General features: G+C 41.0%; 2 protein-coding genes across 7 annotated transcripts in view; both read right to left on the bottom strand.

Moving 5' to 3' along the window:
- c2h8orf34 (chromosome 2 C8orf34 homolog) overlaps positions 1 to 10,365 on the bottom strand; it is a 77,403-nt gene extending 67,038 nt beyond the window's left edge. For all 5 annotated transcript variants that reach the window (XM_036522765.1, XM_036522762.1, XM_036522763.1 and 2 more), the window contains exon 1: positions 10,078 to 10,365. In XM_036522765.1, coding sequence (XP_036378658.1) covers positions 10,078 to 10,146 — 69 coding nt within the window. In that variant the 5' untranslated portion in view covers positions 10,147 to 10,365. The remainder of the gene's footprint in view (positions 1 to 10,077) is intronic.
- Positions 10,366 to 14,361: 3,996 nt separating this feature from the next.
- Positions 14,362 to 25,597, bottom strand: part of prex2 (phosphatidylinositol-3,4,5-trisphosphate-dependent Rac exchange factor 2) — a 106,588-nt gene continuing 95,352 nt past the window's right edge. For both annotated transcript variants that reach the window (XM_036521005.1, XM_036521006.1), the window contains 3 exons: positions 22,022 to 22,124; positions 16,916 to 16,983; positions 14,362 to 15,773 (listed from right to left, as the gene is read on the bottom strand). In XM_036521005.1, the coding sequence (XP_036376898.1) occupies positions 15,728 to 15,773; positions 16,916 to 16,983; positions 22,022 to 22,124 (217 nt within the window). In that variant the 3' untranslated portion in view covers positions 14,362 to 15,727. The remainder of the gene's footprint in view (positions 15,774 to 16,915; positions 16,984 to 22,021; positions 22,125 to 25,597) is intronic.

The raw sequence follows: 25,597 nt of genomic DNA on the forward strand, positions 1-25,597 counted from the left end.
GTACGCGTCTACAAAATTCTTTGCTACGAAATCCTTAACAGAAAGCTGTGATATAGTTTTTTTGTAGAAAACTACATGACTAGTTATTTCTGAAAGACCACAGACCACTTGATCCCACTTCACAGGCAAAGCACCTTGACCTTCCCACAAACGTGTCTGAGACTCTGAGTCTATTCCTCTGTTCAGAGAAAGTCTGGCAACAGCAGCTCTGACATGTCTGTTGGTGCTTCAGCAGACTTTGGACAGCCAGATTTTCCTTTTAAAGTTTTCTTGAAGATAAACAACCGAAGTGTGCTACTAGGTTGTTGGATTTTATTGAACTATTCGCTACTGTATCACAACTGAAGGCAATGACGATAAGAAAAGACAAATTAAACTTGTATCTGATATTTGCTCAGGTATGTTCAACAATTAGTGACATACACAGCACTTCGTGAAGACAATTCTTGCCAAAGATTCCTTCCCATACACTGAATCTGAAATAGTTAGTTCAGCCAATAATTTCTCATTATTTAATAAGCAACAATTTTCATACAACAAATAACAGGGAGTACAAAATTGATTATGTTTTAAAGTCAGCAATTAAGTACATTTCCAAAACTAAAGCTCACATTAAGATATTCAAGTTCCCTTGCTTAAAACCATTGATTATCAGAGTGACAATTTAATGTGATTCATGTTATAAGATATAAGTTATTCTTGAGTTCTGATGAATTGCCTCATGATTTCACATGAGTATCTATTGCAGTCTTATCCTCAGCTGGCAAAGCCACTCCATCTGTTTATAATTACTGTTCATAAGCACTGATACAAAAAAGACTTGGTTAAGATAATACTTTTAAACCTCAAGTATGAAATATAATCAAAGACAATCATAACTTGACAAAGTCCATTTGAACCAGCCACCAAAATGATTCTTCAGAACAATATACAGTAGTAAGGGAAACATAATTTTACAGCTTTTAATTTTATACAGATATTCTATACACAGTCAAATTAAATTTAATCACAGTCGGCTGAGCCACCCATGAAATGGCTAGAAAGATATTAGACTTTTTTTTTTTTCTTTTTTGAGTTTTACTGCCAACTGCCATTTATTAAGGATATTACACATATAAAATCCTTCTACAGTTAATGGGAGATATGGGAATAGTTTTAAAATAAGATTAAAGTTTGATTTACAAACCTTGTTTTCCAGACCTTAATGAAAGTATTCAAGGTTAAGAGATGATATATCTACATATAGTTTAATGAATAATTAAGTGTGCCAGTTTTATCTCTTAAATGATTGCACATGACAAAGATTTACAGTTTAAGAGTTCAAATGGAGGGCCCTTTCCTGGTAAATCATTACTATAGTACCTCAGTGATGAAATAAAATAGCTATTAAAAGAGGAACGTTGGTACCAGATGGGAGAGACAAGAGCCTGACCTTTATAGCGTGTAACCTTTTTGGACTCTGACAAGGTCAACAGGCAGGCAACCCAAGACCCCAAGGAGCAGAAGTCATGTAAGTGGTGAACTCAAACACCGGTGCAACACGTAGGGCCATCAAGCTACAGACAACAGTAACCTGCTGAACCAGTATTTACGCTCCCCTGTTCCCCAGGATACACTGTATGCATGGTTTCACTCCCATTGAGCTGAATCTGATTGAAATGTCTGGTCATTTTTACCCCTTAAACAACTTGGTAGTAAAAATTAGCATTCAATTCACCACTATTCAGCTTAATTGAGTAAGATTAAGTTCAGTTGTGTACTGTTTTCCTGCCAGTGAAAATTAATTGAACAATCAATTAAGGTTAATTGAGACCGTTGCTCGAATTTCATTTAAGGGCCAGATATTAACAAACATATGTTCAATAAGCACAATTAATTACATCTTTCTTTTAGCGCAAACCACACCTCCAACCCTCTTGGAGCTCTCCGTGGATTTAAAGCAGGGTGCTGTGCAAGATCACAGTTTGACTGTACGCTATACCACAGTGCACAGATGATGGGCCAAGACTAAACACTACAGTAAAAGAAGTACTTCATAGGAGCAGCCCACACGTTTCAATTTTGCCTTTCCATTTTCTCTCTGAATTACAGGGCGCAATCAATACCAATGAAATCAATTCTTCAACAGAGCTATTAAGGTTAAGGTGTTCTCATGTGTCACACAACACTGCAATGAGTACAGTACCTCAGTATCTGCAAGTGATCAATATCTCACAATGCATTTAGAGAGAGAAAAATGTGAATGTGGACTCAGACTGTTGCCTAATATAACTGTATGTTAAAAAGTGCCAAAGGGAAAAAACTTCAAAACCTCTTCAAATCAAACTGCATAGGGTTTTACATATCGTCCATAGAAATCTGTCCCGCAATTAGACATTTCAAAGCGGTATACTCTTCTTATACTTTTTATTAGAAATCAGAAAATGAGTTCTAATCTATTCAGCTGAAGATTTAAGGTCCTAAGGTCATACAGGATCATATTGTTAACTTGATGCCCTCTTCCATTATTTTACCTCTTAATATACGTTTAGTCTTCTTAATAATAGCTGCATTCAGTAAATTAAACGATCAGACTTATATGTACTAATTAGAATGGCTTCACTGTCAGAGGTGAGGCACATTACCAAAAAGGTTTCCAGTGCTGACTTCAGCAAAATTCTGAAGCACTTGACCCACCAATCTCATTACTGAGGAGCAAGCGGTTGGGTAGGCCCTGATCGATGATTAATTTGTGTGACACATTACTGAAGCCAACAAAAAAAAAAAAATCACCCAATAATGCAATTGATATGTCAATGGTGATCTCACTGCAGTTTCAATTAAGCGAGAGAGTAAAGGACACTCTTTGACAGAATTATTTTATGAGAGGTTAAATGGAGGAAATACTTATTTAAGATTAATTTAACCTCAGTGATCCAGCCGTATGTGTGTGTGTGTGTGTGTGTGTGTGTGTGTGTGTTGGGGGGGGGGGGGGGGGGGGGGGTGAGAGAAAGAAACAGAGAAAGAAAAAAGACAAAGAAGGAATGAAATGCATGCAAGGTCTTGTTTTGTGTACAGGATGATACATTTCAGTAAACACCCAATGTACAGATGAATCCCATTAAGGCGCAGATATGACTGAGTGAATTGGGAATCAATGCAGAAAGCACTAAAGCATTTCTTTCCCATCAGTGTAGTCCCCTGACAATAGGGCTTTTAGCTGACAGTGACTTACAGACAACAATACAAGACTAAGACTTTGTTCCATTCCACTTTCTACTAAAGCTCACATCTGTGTATGTACTCTAAACCATGCTTGTTTAGGCTGATGGCACTTTTCTTTGCTATTTAACACACATGAAAACTGAGTGCCTTTCATGCAAGCCCTTCCCCTGTTTTTTATTAATACATTTACATAGGCCTAGAAAATAAACATCAACAAGATTGATCTGGGTTCCATAATAATGCTTTCAAGACAATTAGATTCCAAGGCTACTCTTTCAAATGAGGATATCCCATTGACAAAAAAGTGTACAATGTTTGGTAAATGCAATAATAATCCATTGCTGATTCAAACCAAAATCATATTTGAAATTGCTCACAATGTACATGTGTTTGGCATGTTGAAGGGCAGAGGATCTTCACTAATGCAACTGCAAAAGTAGCATTTTTGTGACTTTATTATTATTTTCTTACTTATTTTCTTTATTAGTATTTGGAGAGGTTAGAGAATAGTGCCAGTTGCTAGTTACTAGAATGACAGTCACTAGCATCACACACTCACACACACACAGACACACACACAAATATGTGTGTGCATTAACGGACAATACTGTTTCCTTAAAACAAAAGTGAAATGAAATTAAATTTAACTTTAACACAAGGAATGAAATATGAGAAGAATGAGAATCTCTGCAGAATCCTTCCCGCCTCCAGACACACACACACACACACACTCAAACCTCTCTAATAATCCATCCCTCCCTACCCCTCTACCTAATCAGCACTCTTCCCTTCCACCCCCCTTACAGCGATGCTTCTGCTATCCTCAGCAGCTGCCAAACATGCCTTACCCATCATCACCTTGGCCCTATGTATTCAAGCTGCACAGGCCTCAATAGTAATAATATCCGAAAGGACAGGATTCCTTGGTGCCGGAATCTAAGAGCAAGAATCTTTTTCGCATAAGTGAAACCCAGCAGACATTTTTTTCATGATGCAATGACAGTCCAGCAAGTTTTATCAGCAAAAAAAAACAACAGCATGGGATATTCTTTTCTGTTAAAACATGCTACTAACCTCTTACAAAGAAAAAGCTTCACATAAGGACAGTCTCACATAATATGCAAAAAAAGGTGCTTCTAGCTCCCTGACAGCAGAGCATGAAATTCGGTGTAGGTATTAATTTCAGCATGAGCCTCCTTCACTGCTGCTGAAATAGTGTTTCTGTCTGGATCTGTGGATAGGAAAATCGAATGAAACCTGAGCAGGACGTTTATTCCTAATGACGTACAACATAAGTGGTATTGAGTCATCAAAAAAAGAGACTTCTGAATGCTCTAAAGATGATAGCTGTTGTTCTAAATCAGAATTTACAATATTTGGAGGTGTGATCTACTTGTTGACAGAAAAGGTAACATACAATATGAACCCTTGATTGCCTCCTTGAAACCGATACATCCTAAACTTAAGAAAGAAATTTCATATATTGGCTGAGACAGAAATGGTCCTTGGTGTATTTTTGGAATGAACAAGTTTGATTAGGACTAAGATCTGGAGGCATTATCATATAGTTTCAAAGGCTGTGGCCTCCAGCAAGAGCTATCATATGCCATTCATTGATCGTGCTTCATTTTTTATTCCCATACTTGTCTGGAGCAATCATTTCACCTGCTCAGCCTTGCCCAATTGCAGTTAAATATTAAGGGAAAACAACAGCAGCTAATCTAACATCCTGCTTTGATTTGCACAGCACTGACTTCCACTGGTTTATGTTGTTTGCCTTTAAGGGGGCTCAGTTGCATGGACTTGCCTTTGGAGACCTTCCTCCTGTCTTCTTCAGCATAAATAATCATTTCAAAGTTATGTACACTGTTACACAGTACACTCTTAGAAGCCTGAACACCCAGTTATGAACCTCTTACCCAATTACGAACCTCTTACTCTGGAGCTTAATTAGCACTGTGTCCCTTTGGTTCTACATTTTCACGTACCCGGTTTCCAGTGGCGATAGGTAACACTTGTTACCGCCTTGTGTTATCTGCCAAGCACATGAGAGGGCAAATCTTTATGATATGCATTCTGGAAGCCTCTGTGGCTCTTATGACAACATTTAAATCAAAAGGTGGGGGATGTCTCTTTTTCTTTTTGTGCCTTTTCTTTTTCTTTTCCAGCTTTTTTCTGCCTTCTTTGTCTCCTGCCTTTTTTCTGCTTGTTTAAACAGTGGAACATATAAACTAGAGATGCATGAAAGAGAGAAAATGTTAAGGAGTAGGTGAGATGGTATTGCTAACAAACTACAACTACAGACAGCTCTTCCCAAGGGAAAATGACCTTTAAACGGCCCTACACTGCTGATATAAAACAATCAAATGTACTGAAAGCAACCAATTTTTGGGCACGTGACATCTCCCTAATACTACTCAATGAGTGATGAGCTTTGCACGTGTGGCAGCGTCTCTGGAAACTTCAGTCACTGACCCCAGATCTACTTCCAGATGCGATTACAGGGATATTTTTCAGGTAAATAATGTGGGCAAAAAAAGCTCTATGGAAGCCTTGGCAAACAAGCCCCATTGTCCCAACATGGTTTTCCATGATGTGACATTTAACAGTGAAATTTATCCAGGTGTTGAGCGCTACAGGTCACCCTTTAGGGTAAACAGAGAAGTGGCATTCTCATGAATCTAGCAAGAAGTTCAAAGCTACTTGTCGGTCTGGGACAGATTCAACAGCCTGGGAGGAGAGGTTGCTGGATGTTAAAGATACGTCTAACATATGGGAGCCCTCAAGGATAAATATCCAGCGTTCTGATTTTTGTTTATGTTCAATATGTTCATTCTAATTAGATACCTGACCTAGTTTGCTGAAAGCACTGAATATATCTCCAAGAAGATATCCTGTAATTCAAAGACTGGAATTCAAACTAGAAGTCTTAGATCCCCTGATAAAAAAGTATCATACTGTACATTGAGGTAATTCCAATTTCAAGTTCATTTAGAGAGCAGGTCTTTCTACGGTTGTGGAGATGAGGTTCTGCAAGCAGCTTGGGGGTATGAATGGAATTGGTTATTTTGTTATGCTCTCACTATGCTGTGTCTTCAGGCTCCATGAGGTCACATTTACCTGGCCCCGTGCTTACTTCAGCTCATGACTACTCCAATTATGGACACTTGGAGCAGCAATACCCCCACAACAGAAAGCACTGGCATGGTAGATGATCATGTAGATGATTCTATTTTTTTTTGAAGATGATGCAATCTCTCTAAACACCAAAATCCATTCACACATTCCTTAAAACAAAGAGTTCTTGAATTTTTTTGTGATACATGTCTTACCAAAACTTCTGGAGATATTAGAAATGAGCAAAGTCTGTTTAACCTTTACATTTAGAGAAGAAGGCTAGTCAAAAAACTTCCCCTTTCTCTCCTCAGTGTGGCATTTTAATGTACTCCACAAGATGCAGGTCAGGAGACGACCAAGGATAATGTCACGAACAATGAGGTGTGAAGCTCGGGTGGTGTCCCCAGAAGAGGCATAATTTAAAGATATTGTAGGAGAGCAGAAAGCAAGGAGGAGACAAACTCTCTTGCGTGTGTTGGGGGTCTAGCAGCCATCCAGAGGGGCCTGTTCAAGGTCCATTCAAAACAATTCGATTGCCGGCAAAATCGGACACAGAGCGAGCGGGGACAATTCTGCTTGATAAAACCCTGAATGCAGGGTGCAGTATGCCACATTTAGAGGAGAAAACAAGAACAAAGGGCCCATATAAGACACTTTCAGCCTTTTCACAAGAGTGAAGGCCTGTCGTACACAAAACTCTTCCACAAATGTTCCGCTGAACAAAGTCACCATTATGAACATGGTAATTATCTTTTCAAGTTATGCATTGGTATTATAATAAAATACAGTGAATTATAACTGCTTTATTTCAAGGGACATATGGAAAGGTTTATAGAATGTCTCCACTCAACATACAGAATTAACAAAATGACATATCCTTAAAATTCAAGGATGTTTGTACGGTTACATTTATTGCAAAATATCCATAAACATCCTCTTAGAAAGTAACGTAATTAAAAATCAACCTGATCTGTTTTCTCCCCTTCTGAGAAGACGTGTTCATGTAGTGATTCTTTTAGCTCTAAACTGTAGTTTAGAGGCCAGGCCCTTTCCTTCTTTCCAGCAGGCAATCGCCGCTCTGTAAGAATGTTTTTTGGGAAGCCTGTCAGAGTTAACTTGACCGATTTCTCTGTGAACACGGCAGCTCTCTGCCGCTGTCCATGGTTCTGGAATGCACAGTTGTGCTTTTAGCTTTATTGCTGCTTAATATTCCTGCTCTGTGGACAGTTCTGGCTGGATGCAAAGGGGGAAGGGATACATCAGCATTTGGTGAGTCTCTCTCTCTCTCTCTCTCTCTCACACACACACACACACACACACACGCACACACACAAACATTGCGTTTTTACTATTGAGGGCTTATGCAAATCTGCCTAAAACGGAATACAGCATGTGGCCTTACTGGCACATTTCCTCTGGGTTTTAATTATGTCACATTTGCCCCACTTATTTAATATATTTCCCAACGCCTTTACGCCAAACACCCTCTAATAAAATATTAAAGGTTTTTGCTGATAGTGGTTAGCCTACTTTTATGCAACAATGCATAACACAGGCAATGATGACCCACTCCTGGTACCCATGTGACTGATGAAATTTCTTATTCCTGTTCCATTTCAATACCGTGCTTGGGGTAAAAGTTGGCACCTCTCATAAATATGTTCTGAAAATTACAGATAGCCTTGAATGCATTGCTGTATGGTTACGTGTGGCAGAAATCTGTTTTGCATATGCTATTCTATGCCAACAGAAGCTGACGATAACATGCACAGTGAATTAAGGAAATACGGAATCTGCAGCGCAAGACGGATGGCAAGGTCTGTGTCAGGAACTTAATTTCATTTTATCCAACAAAAAGAATCCCCGAGGGTGGAATTAGACAAAAACCTGCGTGGCAGAGAGTGATAACTCTCACATAAAACCATCATCAGAAGTGTCTTCTAAGTAGTAGTGACAGAATCACACCGGGGTTTTTAAAAATCTTCAACATGCCAGATACTACGCTATAGATACAAGAACACATCACTCATACACTTGCTTAGCAAAACTGGTATTTCTTCAACAAACACATTACAGCCCTTCATACTTTCATTGTCCATATGCCATTAAAGCTCCACATGTAGGGGTGCCCTCTCATTGCTTGTCGCCTGTCAACTGTACCGCTGCCTGCCATTGACTTGGCAAGAGCCCGAGTTTGTCATGCAGTTAACAACTACAGAGCTTTTCAGTGAACTGTGAAAAAAAGTCTTGCTGTGTAGCTCAACGTCAACTTTTTAATTGTCTTTATTATGCTTCCCGAAAGAATTAGGCGTCCATTATTAACATTTTTGTCATTTAAGACACAATATTTGCTAATATTTCCAACATATGTCTGAAGCAAACTGTTCTCCACTAAACAGCATTTTACTGTTTTGCGTTTACTGAAATCTTTTTTACAGTTTTGGGACGAGATACCATTTAACGGAGAACTCAAGTTAGTTACCTCCCTCCTCCATGCCATGGTTTCAGTTCATCTGAAGTACAACACAACTTTTTTTCCCCCTCAACCAATCATAGTGGAGTTCCATGAATCACCACTGATCTGAACGCGTATGGTATATTAACATATATTGATTTGACTGTAATACATAGCCGCACATCTCTGGGAAAGTAAAGCATGGTGCTGTATATGTTGGGTATGATGTGGTTTAAGCAATGGACTGAAGGGTCGTGCATTTGTAACCTTGTGCTACTGTGCCCTTGTGCAAGGGATTTCGTATAAATAAACAGAATGCACCAACTTTATAAATAAATACAATTTGCGTTGCAAAGTACATTTAATTTGTGATTTGCAGTTCAATTTGTAAGTTTCTTGAAAGCATACCTGCTTGTGCAAAGCCTACTTTTTGTTTGTAAAAATGTTCCACAAGACCAACAATAGATACCCATTCGCAAGCAGTCTGTCATAAATGCTATGTCACTGATTTAACGCAGTAACGGAGACATTTCTGACATCGACTGTTTTTTTTTTTGGTTTTCAACATGGACCGATGTACTGTATGCGCAATTAGCTTTTGATGCCGGTACAAATCCATCCAGGTCCACATTTGATGATGTTTTATTCAAGCAACAACCAATGTACCGTACATACTGGATACAGGTCTCGCTGCAGCGTGCAAGCAGAGTGAAGAAGCAGCCGACGGAGTATTGACAGGCACGCGACTTTTTGTTTGGAATAAATATGCCGTTAACACTGCATTGCATTTCCCGGTCTATAACGGCATGTTTATCTGAGCTAAGATACCATTTAAACCTAATCAAGAAATTGCTGCTTCCTCGGATTCACTGCGCCGTTAATCAATACGACTTTGCTTCAGCTGTTCAGTACTGTTGGTATTGAACTGTAGTGGTTCAACAGCACTTTGTATTGCATCTATAAAATTACTCGCTGTATCCAGGTAGCTATAATCAGGTGTTGATATGATGCACTACGGAAGGGTTTATGCCACAGTATATGCTTAAATGCGGGGTTTTGTAAAGCCAAGTTCTCCGAATTCTCTAGTCATAACGCACAATAATGTTCATTCGGAGAGCACCGTTTTATTTAAAATGATGCACTGTACTGCCTTAAATTACATTTTCAAATTATGTGAAATAAACGAATCGCAGTGATAGCGTCTGCCTTTCTCCCGATTCCGTGGAAAGCATATTAACTGAATCACAATGTTACACGCTGATGTTATCACCAGAAGAACTGCAGTCCCTAAAAACACTTACCTCAAAAAGAGGTCCGATTTTATTCTTCTCCAGGTATGACTGAATTCTTGATTGCTGGTGAGACGCCATGAAGAAAATGTAAGTCTTGCATCAAATGTTAGGTATCAAGTAAAATATCAGCTCTACAATTTTAAGCCGCGTTTGAACGAAACTCGAAGCCCAGAACGCCTTAAAATAGTTACTTGTCACTGGGACGTCGGCTAGCTAGCTGAAACCGCAAGTGCGGAGGTGTCATGAGCGGCAAGTTTGTTTAACTGAGGAGCACATTGCATCGAGTAGTGAACGCTGTGCGCTGCTTCTGTGTGTTGGTTACTACAAAACCGGCTCTTCCCTATTGCTTTAGCGAAGCGGCTCCCTAGCGACGGCTTCGCTCATGAAGCCAATGGTAAAGATGGTTACTTAAGTGTGAGAAAAGAGCCCGTGCTTATTGGCTGCCTCGGGTCATCTACAGAGAAAGGGAAAGCTTCTTTATTGTTTACTTACACTCTATTAAAGTCCCCTTTTAGGCGGTGACTCAGTTCTATATTATGCGCATGTGTTGTGCAGTTGCTATCGAGATTTCACGTTTATTGACACCCCTATTTTGAATTGGATTCGCACAGGTGAGGGGTGGGGGGCGTATCATCCACTGTATAAACCATTCGTGAAATGGAAAACTCTCTTATGAATATATGTAGAGAATTATGAAAGTTTGTGCTTCGTGTGAGGCGATGGGTTTATTTTGTGCATTTCAGTGATGAGTGTATTTAAAAGTTTACAGATCTTGTATTGCAAACTTATTAAAACACAGAAAGGAGAGGCAGTATCGTTTGTGCTGAATCCCTGGAGCCATTTCGGACACTCTAAATAAGGCATACTCGTTAATGTGTTTATAAGGCCAATCATGTCTCTGTCATTCCATACAAATTGTTTAAAAATTATGTGGTCGTGACATTTTAGGGTGAAAAATATCCTGTTTATGGAAGAAAACGTGTGAAACATTGTTTGCGCATGTGTAGGACTTGATTAGTTCCACTTTCCCAGGTAATTTCATAGAGACTAAACATGAGGGGAGTGAAAAAAATGACGCAAATACGTACGTAAAATGGTAGATCTAATATGTCTCGCTGTTAATCTGCTTTTTAACGTCACCTAGTGACATAATTTTTTTAAATTGTATTTGATCATTGTGGGACAGTTACTGAGCTATTAGGTACTTCTCACAGCTTCATAGTAAAGTAAGCCTGCTGCTATAATTTTAGATCTGACTATAAATACATTTTTACATGCACCAATCTGAATCAAATTTTAAGTACACTTATCTGGGGAAAAAAAAAAAAAACTTTTCAGCGGAGGCCAAGAGAAAAATCCCTCTAGCCGAACAATATATGTAAAATTACTTTCATCCGCACTCTGGCACGCACGTCCATCCACCAGTTTAAGCTTTAGCGGCACAGATAGCAACAACGTGTTACACTGCACACGGAAATATCACATTATTTTGTTCTTGACTTCACTGAGACACGTATTGTAGTGTTTTTGCCTGACAAAACTCCTCCTCAAGAGAAACGTGAAGAATAATTAATCTCGCAGATTTTATCTTGAATGTCTTCTGAGCCTGAAAATGCATTGAACATGCTTAACTGACTTGATTTCTTTTATTCTTATCAAAGCTGACGTCAAAGCAGGTGCAACTGAAATGGCGGTAAGACCCAGTAAACGGTGAAAATAACATAAAATAAAGGTAAGCCATATGAGAGTCATGTAAACAATGTCCGTCTAAGCATAAAAATGAACAATAAAATTCCTCTATAACCAAAAATTACACACAAAACAAAGCTGCACTCCATTAGGTACCATTACATAACAGACTAGCATTCACTCATAACGAAAGACCATCATTACAGAGGCAATGTAAAGAAGGCTGAAAACCTCTCTCTCTCAAGTATGACTTATATCCTCATTCATACCATTCTGCAACCTCACATCATCATTCATAAAATACATCTACACTTATTACGGAGACAACCTGACAAAAACCCCAGGGTGTTCTGGGGTTAAACAGTCACCACAGACATCTTTGTTTAAAATGTGAGGGGGAGCTGATACCACCTGCTAAGGCAGAGCTGTTGGATGATTACACTGCGCTGATATCAAATGAGCTTGGCACAGATCCAGGGGCTTTGTGATGTCTTTCCCTTGTATCTGACAGAGGAACGTTCAGAGAGAGAGAGAGGGAGAAAACAGAGGGATAGAGCAGAGAACAAGTGTGGTGACATGGGGGAAGCATAAGTGCATCTGAAAGCGCAGCGCCAGCTCCAACGGGGCGAGCGCCAAAGAGAAACGCTGAGCCAGTCATACTAGTACAGTAATCTCAAAGGTACGCGTCTGACAGCCAAAGGCAATGAGTGGAGCTAGTGGATTTATATTAAATGAGTGGTATCTAATGGCGATCCATTGGTTTAAGGTCCTTGTTGCAACCTCTTATTAGTTAATTGGAGCCATTGATTGGCAAGGAGGTTGCATTGCCTATAGTGCATGCCAGCTGTCAATCAACAGCTGGTTGAAAGGCATCACCAAAACCCTTAGAATAGATCATTATAATCAGGAGGGGTACCTCTCTAGTAGCATACATACTATATTACACAATTGTAGCTAATTAAGCTGTGGCAGCAGAGTACATTTAAATGAATATTTTGGCAGATGCTCTCATCCAGACCAATTTATAAATAACAAGCTCAAATTGCATCTATTAAAGTTGCATGGAAGATACATCCAAGCATACTTCAGCCTAGCACAGTGTGATGAAAACTTTGTATACGTGCTTTGATAAATGAATAAGGGCCATACATGTGTGCAGTATAACAAACTTACAATAAGCTTACACACATAACAGGATGGTGAGTGATGCTTGGGTAGGGGAGCCAAGGTACAGTCTAAGGAAATGGGTTTTCAGTATTTAATTGAAGACGGGCAGAAACTCTGCTGTCCTGACTGCTATGGGGAGCTTATTCTACTACACTGGATCTAACACATAACAGGGAACGGAGGAGAAGGCATCCTGACGTTGCAGAACAGAGTGACCTGGCCGGTGTGTAGGGTCTGATGATGGATTGAAGATAAAAAGCAGTGGCTTCCCTCCCTGGCCAGTAGGCTAACACCAGCATCATCAGATAGAAGTGAGCCATTAGAGCCAGTGGAGGGAGGTCAGCAGTGGTGAGAAACTGAAGTATTGGGGGAACGTTGTGGACTGCAGGGGTCTAATCACGCATGCAGGGAGACTAGCAGATCACGAGTTACAGTATTGTAGACAGAAAAGGAACAGGGCCTGGACCACAAGTTACCAGAGTAGTGGCTATGGCATTGAGAGTTGTGTGTTCAAGTCTCAAATGAGGAACTACTTTTGTAAGCTTAAGCAATGTACAGTGTTCCAGTGAAACACAATTGTATAAACATGTTCTATAGAGTGTGCAATGTTAAATTGTAAACAACACCAGTTACCCCGATAAAGAGGACCTCCAAGGCAGATAAATAATTAATACACTCTTTACCTCTGCTGTTTCAGTCAAACCGTACAATTTATCTTTCTCTAAACCCACATTTATTTTGTTGCTCCATTGATTACTCCTGACACTATTCTCCCAGATTAAGGCAGAGGAGATTTCTGAACTACAACAGCAGCCAGAAGCTGAAGATTGACTTCTTCTGAGCCCCCACATCTCAAAACCTTTTTAGTCTTGAATATCATGGGTTACTTTTAGCAATGTGCACACGTTTAGGGCTTCTATGGCAGGACAGGGTGAGGAAACAGCCACCACACCATTATCTCCAGTATCTGGAGCAGCAGGGGTTGTGCATGCATTCATCTTGGAAGGGCATTAAGACTGAAACATAATATTCTAGGCAAAGAAGAAATTATTTCTCCAAATCACAATGCTTCAAAATAACCTGTTTTCTGGGCAAATACATGTACATTTTCCAGGAACAGAATGGACAGCCAACGACACAGAAAAGGCCTAATTTGCTTACATTAAGGCACAGATTACTCACAGTGAATTTGGCTCTGTTAAAAAAAATTGACAGGATACATTTTTCATAGCTGTTTAATTGAAATTAATAACTACAGTATACCATGGTATATTTAAAAAAAAAGCTTTGCTGAAAAACAAACACTGGTTTAACATGAAAGAAAATGTATACTGTGGATATAGCATACTCTATGACAGGTCAGTTTTATAAAATAAAATAAATTACTGCAACTTTCACTCAAAGACTGCTAAACGATTTTTTTTACAGTCACTTGCCTTTACACTTCTCGGCTTTAAAATGTTTGCAATTATCACATATTAGAAGCTGCCACGACAGACAGACACCTTCATTATACAACATCAAAAACATGTCTTGAATCATTATTGCTGTTTACAGTATGTGATTTGAGATTTACCGGGACATTTAACATGTTACTCCATTGATGCTGTTTAGTTTATTCTATTTGCATAGTGATAATAGAACCTAAAATGTAATTGATACAATTGATTAGCAAATACTGAATCTTTTAAATAGAACACAACCCTTTTGGTCCTGAGTACGGAATAAAAACCTTCAAAGACTTAGTGTGACACGAGGAGGTTTAACACTGATCATTAAGAACTTCTCTTTAAAAAAGCAGACCTCCAAAGCACCCTTACCTAACTCAGGCACTGAGCTTGGCTACTGGAAAAGCAAGTCTGGGTGTGAAATGCAAGACGGGAGGTATACAGTCCGATATTTTGTCAGAAGTGCTTGAAATACCTCTAGGAACAGGTGGCTATGCCATAAAGATTAGGCTTAATTTTAAATCTAAACAGCATCATTCTGAACGAGATCTTACCATTTGCATCCTCATGGCATCAATGAGTTCATTTCTCTTCTTTATCAGTGTTAAAACCTTATGGACCTGAATGTGAGACCAGCACAGATATGAGGTGGTCTTATTGTTCAGGTGCAAGTAAAAATCCTGACATACAGCTTGAATAAACTGCAAGGATGCTGAACAGAAAAACTTCTTCAGCCAGGAATGTACTGTAGGAAAACAAACACTATCTACTCACCAACAGGGGGCCCCAGTGATACCTGACCTTTCTATAAATGACAGTCCTTCACATTATCCTGTTCTGCACATTAGATTGTTTCTGAAGCAGCCTTGGGCTTGTCAGTTTCAGAACTAGCAATTTCCTAACTTTATAACAAAAAAGTAATTTTCAGACCAACAAAGTTATTTACAGTATACTGGTTAATGGACTTTCAAAGATGAAAATGTTCAGTTTTTAGAACCACAATGAGAGATGCCTTCAGGCACTGAGTTCAGTTTTCATTTTCTAATCATTAAAATCTAAAATGAGATGTAATGTAGCAGGATGTTATAAGAGTAAACAAATACATTTTAACATGCTTTAAAATACAATAGAGGCAGTTACATATAAATTCAATATATACAAGAGAAGCAAAAACATTGGGCCAGAGTCATTTGACAGCCATTGAGGAGAGACTTGTGGGTTGGCTGCAGGGAGATGGTCTTTCCAGGCCTTTCCCACGAGGAGCAGTGACAGTTTATTTTATTTTGTTTTATTTTTTGGAACACAGGTCCAGAGCTGGATCAGAACCTCCCCAGTTCGATCAAGGACGTGTGTCTTCACGGGTCGCCATCCGGGGGCGGTGGCTGGCACAACTTGTACAACCTGGTAAGGAAAACACACAGATACAGGGGACTTTCAGGGATGCACTGGCTGGACCACACCCACCAGGGTTGGAAAAATTAAACAAAAGGTACAATTTACATGCAGTATAGGGCAGCAGGATTTAATGACTGCAGATCACCTATGATAAATCAGTTTATTTTAAGGGCATATTGTGCACCCTGTGATCTAGGGAGATGAGATCTGGTCAAGCCTGATAAACTGCATTGGGGAAATCTTCCAAAAAGAAATACTAAGGGTTATGACAAAGTCACACTGCTAACATATGTAACTGCATTACATATTTTTGGAACTAGAGAATTGACACCATCTCAACACTCTAACATGGTCTGACTCCCATATGTAATTATGCATCTTTAAATCATCTGCAACATCTTATTTTTCCTTCTATGATCTCTTAGGGCAGTCTTCATTTCCAGGCTAGTCTGGAAAGACGCCTTATTTTGGTTTACCAGCAGGACACATCTAACAAAATGATCAGTTATGCTACAGCCTCACACAGACAAAATACATATTTCAGTCAATAAAAATCTACCTCTTGCAGTTCATCTCTGAAGCTGGCCGCTCACATTAGAAAAAAAAAAACAGAACATAACACACTGCAATGCAGCGTCTTGTCACAGGAGCTCATCTAATGATCTTCCACTTAATTGTGTTTGTCAATTTCGCTAAAAGGTTCGAAAAGGCTGGCTGTCACAGGGAATCCCATATTTCAAACTCTAGCAGGAGTGACAAGTAGTATCTCACGCTGAATCTTTTAGAGCTTTTAATCTCTGCAGCAGCCCAGATCATGCTTCACATTAGCTCAAGTGCAAGCATCCCCCTTTTTTTCCTAGAGTGCTCTCCAGCCCTGGGAGCACTGCTGGGGAGCTGTCTAGCAGTTCACGGCATCAGCAGCCCCCACACAGCTGCAGACCCTCCATCATTATCTGTCCTCATGGAGCCCTGGGTGCTCTGTCCTTGCTACAGCCAGCATTTTCCCACGGCTATTTACTCTTAACACAACGGAGACAATCTGGAAAAGGAGTTGAGTCGATGGAAATGTGCGTGCCTCATCGAAAAATGTGTCTGACTTCTTGTGAGCCACAAAAGGGCTGTAACAAAGAGGACATCTTCACGCTTACCTGGGGACAGACGACGGGGTGCGGTCCCTCACCCCCAGGTTCTTCGCTGAATTTTGAACTCTTGCTCCCTGTTAAAAAAAAGATTTTTCAGAGGGATATTTATACCTTGCGGTGATGCTAGCCATATATCTGCATACTCAGTACAAGTTTTATTGCTGTCTGAAAAACCCCGCTATGCAAAAGGTATGTAGTGAGCTGGCCTGACTAGATGTCCAATAACAGGATTTATAATTTAAGAACATAAAGAAAGATGTTGCCTTTTACAAACTTTCAGCAGAGACCATTCTGAAAATCTTCAACAAACAGAAAATGGTTAACCAAACTATCAGGAATGGCTGCTTTTCATTGTAGCTATGGTAAATATTGAAAGCTTGTCTTTTTGGCCATAAGAGGCTTGGAGTAGCACATCACAGTGCAGTTGAGAGTAGATTAGGAATTGTGACAGATATCGAGTAGGCTCAAGCCTAACCTATGCCCATTCAATTTCGTGGTGTGATGGAAAAGTAAGTTACATGTTGACAGCAGTGTGGCATACTGGTAAGGGTTTCATGACCTAAAGGTTTGCCAATTCAATTCCCCGGTGGGGCACTGTTGATGTCCCCTTGGGAAAGGTAGCTCACCCTAATTGCATCAGTAACTACCCAGCCGCATAAAATGTAAAAAATGTAAAGAAATGTAAGCTATGCCAGAGGTAATGGCATCTGCTAAGCTAACACAATGTTAAAGCGAGAATTCTAGCTGTTTCCTTCCGGTTTTTAATGCTACCCGTATCACCTCACAGCTCATCGCGCTGCTTTTTTCGGCAGCGCTTGTGTGGAACTGCACGCGGAATGCGGAACTATTCCGCACGTTGCTCTGTGATGTCTCAGTTGCATGCCCGCACTGTGGGTTCAGACGAGAGTCGAGTGCTGCAATGAGTCACATCTTTTTCTCAGACTCCACATGAGTCCATTTCACAAATCGGAGGAGACACACCGCTGTCTCAGAGTGTTTCAGAGAAGCCTTGGGCGGCTCGCATACAGACAGGGCAGCTGGGCTGGTGATTAATCAACCACAAACGTCCTCTCCACTATTTTCGTGGGCATTGGCCTTGTCACGGATTGTTAAATGGACTTGTTTGTCAATATAAACGCTGACGTGAGGAACATATATAATTTACATGCTTCCCAAGTCCCAGGGATGAGCTCCGAGTTTAGGCTGCACTGCTCCTCGTGCAGTTAATCACTTCAAAATGGCACTTTTTAATAGTCAGTTTTCCCTGGGAGCATGATTGTCTTCTATCAAGGCAAAAAAAAAAAGAAACAGCCTAACTGTGAAATGGTAGCACTGGATGAAAGCATAAATCTCAAACATTTTCAGCACAACGACAGCTCTAAATAATTTGCGCTGCTAGCAGTGAGCTGGTTGTATCCGGCTGACGGCGTTAGCTGCTGTTCCGAATGCAGGGGTCACCTGGCGGGAGGCAGGGCTTTGTGCAGATGCAGGACTGCTGTCAGCACCAGACCCTCCTGAGTTTCTGCAGCTACAGCTGAAAGGTGCAGCTGTGAGACCAACTGCATGCAATACTGCAAAGTTAAGGGGGAAATAAAAGCAATACAGCCCTTTTTTTACAATTCATTGCCCAGTACCAGCACAAGCACTAGGACAGGTTCAGCTATTTTCAGTTGAAGACTTTCCCTTGATGACCCTTGCAATGAGACAAAGCTTGAAATCAACCATAGTCATGTAAAGCTAAGGAAAGTATGTATTAATGCACGACAAATATTTATGAGGTTCAGAGCTAAAATTCAACACAACCTTGAGCCCAGATGAACTGTAGTTTCTAATGACTCCCACTGCTATGATTGAAAGCATCTCCAAGGCCTTTGGAGAGTGTGTGGTAAAGTAATGGATTACACGTGCACGCACGGCTCACACACACACCAACAAGGAAAGGTCATCTCTCTTTCCTGCCGTCTGAGTAGAGTAACTGACCAGCAAACCCATTAGGCATATCAGCTGTCACGAAAAAGAAGCACAGCCTGTTTCTTGTCTGCTCCTTCTCTAGGATAGCATCAGTAATTATGCGATTAATATCAGACCTACAGCATCCATCTGAGACAGCTATACCCTCCCTGAGCTTCCTCAAATACCACAGATCCAGGGACATTTAAGGCCCATGCCAACAAGCTATATGCACTATTTCTACCAATCCATCTGTACAAGCTTTGATATGGGGAGACAGAGGGAACTGGCTGGCAGTCTCTGGCAAAAATGCCAGACAATGAAGTCACACTTTTAAAGGTGTTCTCATATGAGAAGGCTAATGATACCTAATGATTCAAAATACCTAATGAATCCAAAATTACTTTCAATTATCTCATGCTCGTCCTCCAGCCGGGGGTTTAGAGAGGAGCTCATACCGAATACAATCAGATTCCGCATGTTCCCTGGCCTGAAAAGGTTTGAGTGGCCTCTTCGGAGGCATTGGAGTGAGACAGTCGAGCTAATGGACTCTCCACAAACTCATCTACTCCGCATTACCGGAACAGTGTTTGCGGATGTAAATGGGAGAAGTGCTCGATATTAAAAAAAAAAAAAAAAAACACCACTGCAGCGGCAGCAAATGCAGCATTCCCCACAGCCCAAAGTGTCAATCTGCAGCCATGATGGATAGGCCGTCTGATCGCCGACCGTGATACAGAACATTTCCTGTATTAATAAACACCCCCGCCAAGTTGAGCCGGGCCCCGGCCCATTCATATTCATATTCGCATTCATGAAGCGCCGTCTGAGCCAGGGGTATCGGAACTGGGGAATTCAGGTGCGATTTCTCCAGGCAGTCCGAGTGAACTGAATGCCTTATCTTTTAACTTACGCGGCAATGTTTGGAGTTAATGCCATTTTCAATTAAATTTACAGCAAACTATCTTCAAAGAATGCACTTGGTATTTAAGTGGCAGTGCATAGATATAGTGTTTAATAAAGCTGGGGATGTGGAGTTACGCTAAATGAATAACCTGCCTCTGACGCCCTGAGAACCGCAGTGGATACGATATCCTACCGCTACAGTCGCTTTATTTTTAAGGCAAAGTGGTTAAGGAAATAATTAGATTATGCTCCGTTATTTGTGCTTATTTTATTGAAAGTTCATCTGAAGTAACATACAGTGCCGACTTCAATGAAGTTCCTCTGTGCTGACGAGGCCAAAAGGAGCTGATTCCATTTAGCCGTTTTGAATATTTAATCTTTGCCCTCGGACCATGATTAATTCAGTGGATGAAAATAAAATTTAGAACTGCCCTGCTTTCTGGCACACACTTTACTTCCACACACATGGAGATAGGCAACGGAGGGAAAGGAATTTGTGGTCTACATTAAGAATGACTAAAAACAATCAAAAATAAATCTTGCAGTAACAGGCAGGCGAGAGAAGGCCATTTCACAAACATGACCTTACCCAGTTCTGTTACAGTAAAAAGAATACAAAATAATACATAATCACAAATCCTAAGAATGCCCTTTCTACCTGCCTGAGCAGCCTCTGGGGCAGGGGTGCTCTGAAACCTCGACTACCTGTGCACCAGCACCAGAGTTTCTCTGCACAGTTTAATCTAGCCACAGCTACTTTATGCAAACAGTTTTAATCAATGGACTTCTTACAGGCAGCTGTGTATTCCTGACCAGCGGAAACCATATGAAGAGCTATACATTTCATTTCCAATGTCCGTTGATTTCATGAGAAGCTCAAGATGGTCTCTTGTGCTGAGACTTGCCAGCCTTCTGCTGAGCAAGCAGCTTCTTCTCAAGGTCAAACGCAGAGCAATACCGCAGATGCTCAAGGCACGTCATCCACACGGACGACTGTTTCTGACGCCCCTAGGCCTTCAAATACCCAAGCCTGAAAGGGCTTTTTTTTAATACGGTATGGAAATATGAGACGAGGTCCATCGGTTGAATGTTCCCATTGTGAAGGAAATATTACAGGAGAAAATAATGCCCTGTGTTTTCTTCTGCAGCCCAAGGCAGAAAGGCTGGTTTAATAAACCCCGTTCCAAATTGCAAGTTCTCTCCGGTGGATAATCAGAGGGGAGTGGTTCAAGAGAACAGTACAGTAAAAGAAGGGGGTGGAAAATAAAATCTCAGAGATCAGACTGGAAGAGAGGAGAAATGAGAAATAAAAGCGTGTTTCACTTTCATATTGTACTGTTCAAAACTTCACAGAGGAAAAATAAATCAAAACAAAAAATGCTGATTTTTTTGTATAAATATGCATTCAGTTTCAGTTTCAGTTCAAGAAGCATAAGACGGCTCACCATTATGGGCATTTGTGGTATATTTTTTTCCTTTTTCCCAAGATTTTTGTATTTGTTCCTTTATATACAGTGGGTTTAAAAACATCTTTCTGATGGAGACTATTGATTGTTAAGAGAGAAAATGAACACCAAAAAATAAATAAATAAAAAATGTCCCAAAGTCTGGGAAGTCATTTGTTGATTCTTAACAAGTAAGTTCTTTTGGAAAAAAGATCAATGCTTTCTTAAAATATAAAGGGCACATTTCTGAAGTGTTTTTCCCTGTAGAGGGAAAATGAGAAATTGAGCCGTGGGCTGAAGTTTTAAAGTAGTTTGGGGAATAAATGAAAAGCATTTCAAGTAGAAACAGACTGTCAGCACAACTAGCACAGGAAAACAATGTTTCATTTTGGATATAAAGATGAGGGGGATGTTGGGGAGCAGTGGTTCTGTAGGAGGTGGAGACAAGGGGAAGGGGGGAGGTGCAGGTGAGAGGGCGTTAGAGTTGTACGTGAAAGGGTACTAATGGTGTAGATTAGGGCATTGGAGGTGTAGGTGAACATGTGAACTAAGTTTTGGAGGAGTAGGTTTAGGGTGGGAGATGGGGGGCTGGGGGGCAGTTAAGAATATGTCTGAGGGGAATTGTAGGGAAGTAAGAGAAGTAGAGACAGAGTATAGCTGGTGTCTGTGGTGTGTTGCAGGAGAGGATGCTGGGGGTAGAGTTAGGAGATGTGTTTGTGGTGTGTTTTGTATGTGAAGGTGGAGTTAGGAGGACTTTTGTGGTGTGTAGATGAGGGTGGTTGGGGAAGAAGATTGAAGGAGTGCTCTCTACCTGTTTCCTCATGACGTCTGTTGCCTGCATTATGCAGCGAGGCGGTAGACCGTGGCTTCTTGCCAGAAGAATGGCCTGTTCCAGAGTCACGCTGAGGGTGCAGCTAGGGGACAAGCAGGGAACAGGGTCATCACAGAAGGCCAAGCCAACAGAGCTCAGAATGCTAGTCATTACTAATCAATCACTGAGCCGAATGTGAACCTGGAGGCAATCAGAATTCAATAGCAGCCTCCTCCTCTTGCACGATTCCTCACGGTGAACACAAATGCTAATTGCAGCCGCTCCGCAGTGCCAGGGCGATCAATCATTTCCCTAACCTGGGAGAGGATTTGTTCGGCAGAACAGCTCTCCGTTTCGCTTAAACGCATGCGCCGGGCTGGTCATTTGTCAAACTGCCACCTCCCAAGAACCGCGATTTTCATCAGTCTCGGCGAAAGAGGCACCCTCCGTCTGTCCTGCGTCACAATCCATCAGGTCCCCTGTCACTCCCAGCTGACAGACTGCCATGGGTGCGGTGAAGCCTCTTTGAAATTTGGGGAACATATGTCTCAAGATTTTGATTCCTGTAACATTTCGCCAGACGGCCAAAAGCGGACCTCGTCGACACGGGTTTGTGGGCGCGCGCAACCCAAAGCGAACCCTCGTATTTTTATGTCCAGACAAGGTCCTTCCATGGCAAAGCGGTACTGTCACTAAGGCTCAGGATGGACAGCAAACAACTAATCCCAGTGACATAAAGACCGAGCCGGGGGGAGCCATGGAGGTGTGCGGGGCACCTAGCCTGAACAGGAGGGACTGAAGTCTAGGGGGAGGGAGGGCTGAGTGATATGTGGTGCGGAACAAATGACACCACACAGATCCAGGCCTTTGCTGCTCTCTTGGCAGACGCATTGAGTGGCAGTAATACAACTTGGAACAGCATCGACAGAAGCCTTCCACTCTCGTCCAGGAATCTCTGCAAACATTGCGCAGGGCGAAAAATGGTGTGCACAGGGATGCTGCGAATGATTGCTTTTTTAAACACAAAGCAATACATGCTACAGATGTATTACAGTTTACTGATCCAACCAAACAGACTGGCTGCAGCGAAGCATGCACTTTCCTGTGTTTTTTTATGTTCAGTTAAATATTTATAATTATGGTTTGCTCTGTCACACACACCTGGGTAGCCCAAGCTACACTACAAGAGTCTGCACTCTACGCTAATAACCAGCTAGAAACATGCACTGGTCTGAACATGCATTACAGCATACATGGACAGATTCATTGGCAATTCAATTACATGAATGTCTCCAGGCCTGGGACTGCTGCTTTATTGCTTATCATCAAGGTCTATCATCAATATAAAAGGGTATGCGAAAATTTCCATTTTTGCTTCTTTGTAATTTCTTAATAAATGTAAGGTGTTTAGGAGAATCTTAATTTGAACAGTGCCTATTAAATTGTAAGTAAGGACATAAAGAATTTAACAGGCGTGTTTCTCACTGAGCTGAATGGCGCTGAATGGTTCCATTTTTCATGCAGGAGTGTTATTTATGGCCCCTGCGCGGAATCCTGTTTGCTGTTACTTTAGTGTCTTCCGTGTACATTTAACAGCCTTGGCAGAGATACAGCAATATCTAGTCATTCCATCAAATATCTGCCTCACTTTTAGGTCTTTAGCAGAGTTGAGATTAGCTGAAGAATAAACCATTATCTTCCACAGAACTGTTGATTGTACGTATTACTGTTTAATAGCGGTGGTGGTCGTGGCATCCCGCACTAACGTACACCAGGTGATTGAGCTGTACGGTGCCAGGGCACAAGCCGTGCAAGACACTCGGTCACTGCTGTCTCCGTTTGATTTCTGCTGGAGCCAGGGTGATTCATGCCTTTCGAGGGCACTCCCACGGCGCACGTTTGGTGTGTAAATTGGGAACAGCCTAATGGTGGGACGTCAAGGGCACAGTCTGACCTTACTATGATAACTAGTTACAAAGCTGTATTGATCCTGGCCCTTTTATGGCTGATTGAACTGTCCCGCAAGTGCTGCCACTGCCGGATTGCATTTTGGGGCTCAGGCAACAGCCGTTCAAGCCTGGTCTCTTTCGATTACCTTCCGAAACGGCTCGGCAATTGTTATCTACGCCTCTTTAAAAGGGGGGGCTCGTTGACAAGCGGCGATCAGAGCAGGCCTGCAATTTAAGCATGAGAAAAAAGCAATGATACCAGTTCATCTCTTTAATGTAACACAGGGTGTAAGAAATAGCCAGAGCCAATTGGCCTAAAGCAAATCCAAGGTTTTGATGGGTTTTATTTCATATTTGAAACATTCAAAGAACAAGTCAAAATACTATGGCAACTCCATCCATCTTAAACTCAGATGAAACTCAATTTGACAAAAAAAAAAAAAAAAAAAACGTTCCCATGAAACAGCTTTCAAATTAAACCTATCCTCAAGGGGAAAGGATGTCCACGCCGCATGTGTATCAGCTTTTATGGCTAGATTCTTTCACATCTGAATGGTGCCACTAAATGACTCGATTTATGAGGCTTCAACAGGCTACTGATTTAAAGATTCCTTTCCCCAGCTCTAGGCCAAGATAGATGATGAAGAGACGGAGGCAGATGGAGAAAGAAGCTATCTTCCAAACCGTAATTTAAAATGTCAATTCTGCCACACGGCGCAGGTCCTTTCTTGTTGCTTCAGCTTTATCTCCTTCTATCAATCCGTACAGATTCAAAAATAAACCAAGCAATAATTGGTTCTGTAAACATTTCTCAAAGCCTCAGCATCAACAAGAAGGCTGGAGAGCAAGGCTCAGGGGCTCCATACCTCTGCGTGCCTACTGGGAAATCATTATTGCGCAACACTTTCTTTAGTCGGCAATGAGAAATCATTTCAGCCGGTCCCGGATCACATCCACAATCAGAGAGATCATTATAAACAGACATACATCCTATCACCAGGCTAAGAGCTAAAATAACAATAAAATTCAGAAAATACTCATAACTTCCTCACCTCAGGGGTATGCTGAAATATATATGATAAGACCGTGGCGAGAAAAGTTTAAAACTGAGATCTGATTTAAAAAATTGGCAGATAAGAACTTCTGCAAGGCGGCAGAAAAGACAAAGTTGTGACCTGTCCACAGAAACACTGCCACCAATATGATGGCAAGCGATTTCATCCAACCTCTACAAAGCAGAGGCTTGTGAAGCATTATAATACAAATATTCTATTGTGAAGTATTATAAATTCACTTTTGCTCTTGTGGGCGCTTTGTTCTCATCTTACTCATAGGTTATATGAGAATACCTGGACTAAACCCAAATGAAACTGGAACACAGCATATTGTGAATTGCTGATGCTTAAAATATTATCCTTTCACTGTTATTAAAGCCTGCTCATCAGGGCTGAACCATTCGGTCAATATAGAGTGCTGTTCCGGTGATAATGATAATGCATTTTTGTAATAATAATATCATATGAGCTTCACAGCCACATGCTGCAATCACATCCTGTTCTGTTTGCCTGTTCTTATCGGTTTTACTCAGCAGACATTTACACCCAAGGTGATGATCGTTCTCATGCCA

This window comes from Megalops cyprinoides, chromosome 2, assembly GCF_013368585.1.
Source record: "Megalops cyprinoides isolate fMegCyp1 chromosome 2, fMegCyp1.pri, whole genome shotgun sequence".
Lineage (NCBI taxonomy): Eukaryota > Metazoa > Chordata > Actinopteri > Elopiformes > Megalopidae > Megalops > Megalops cyprinoides.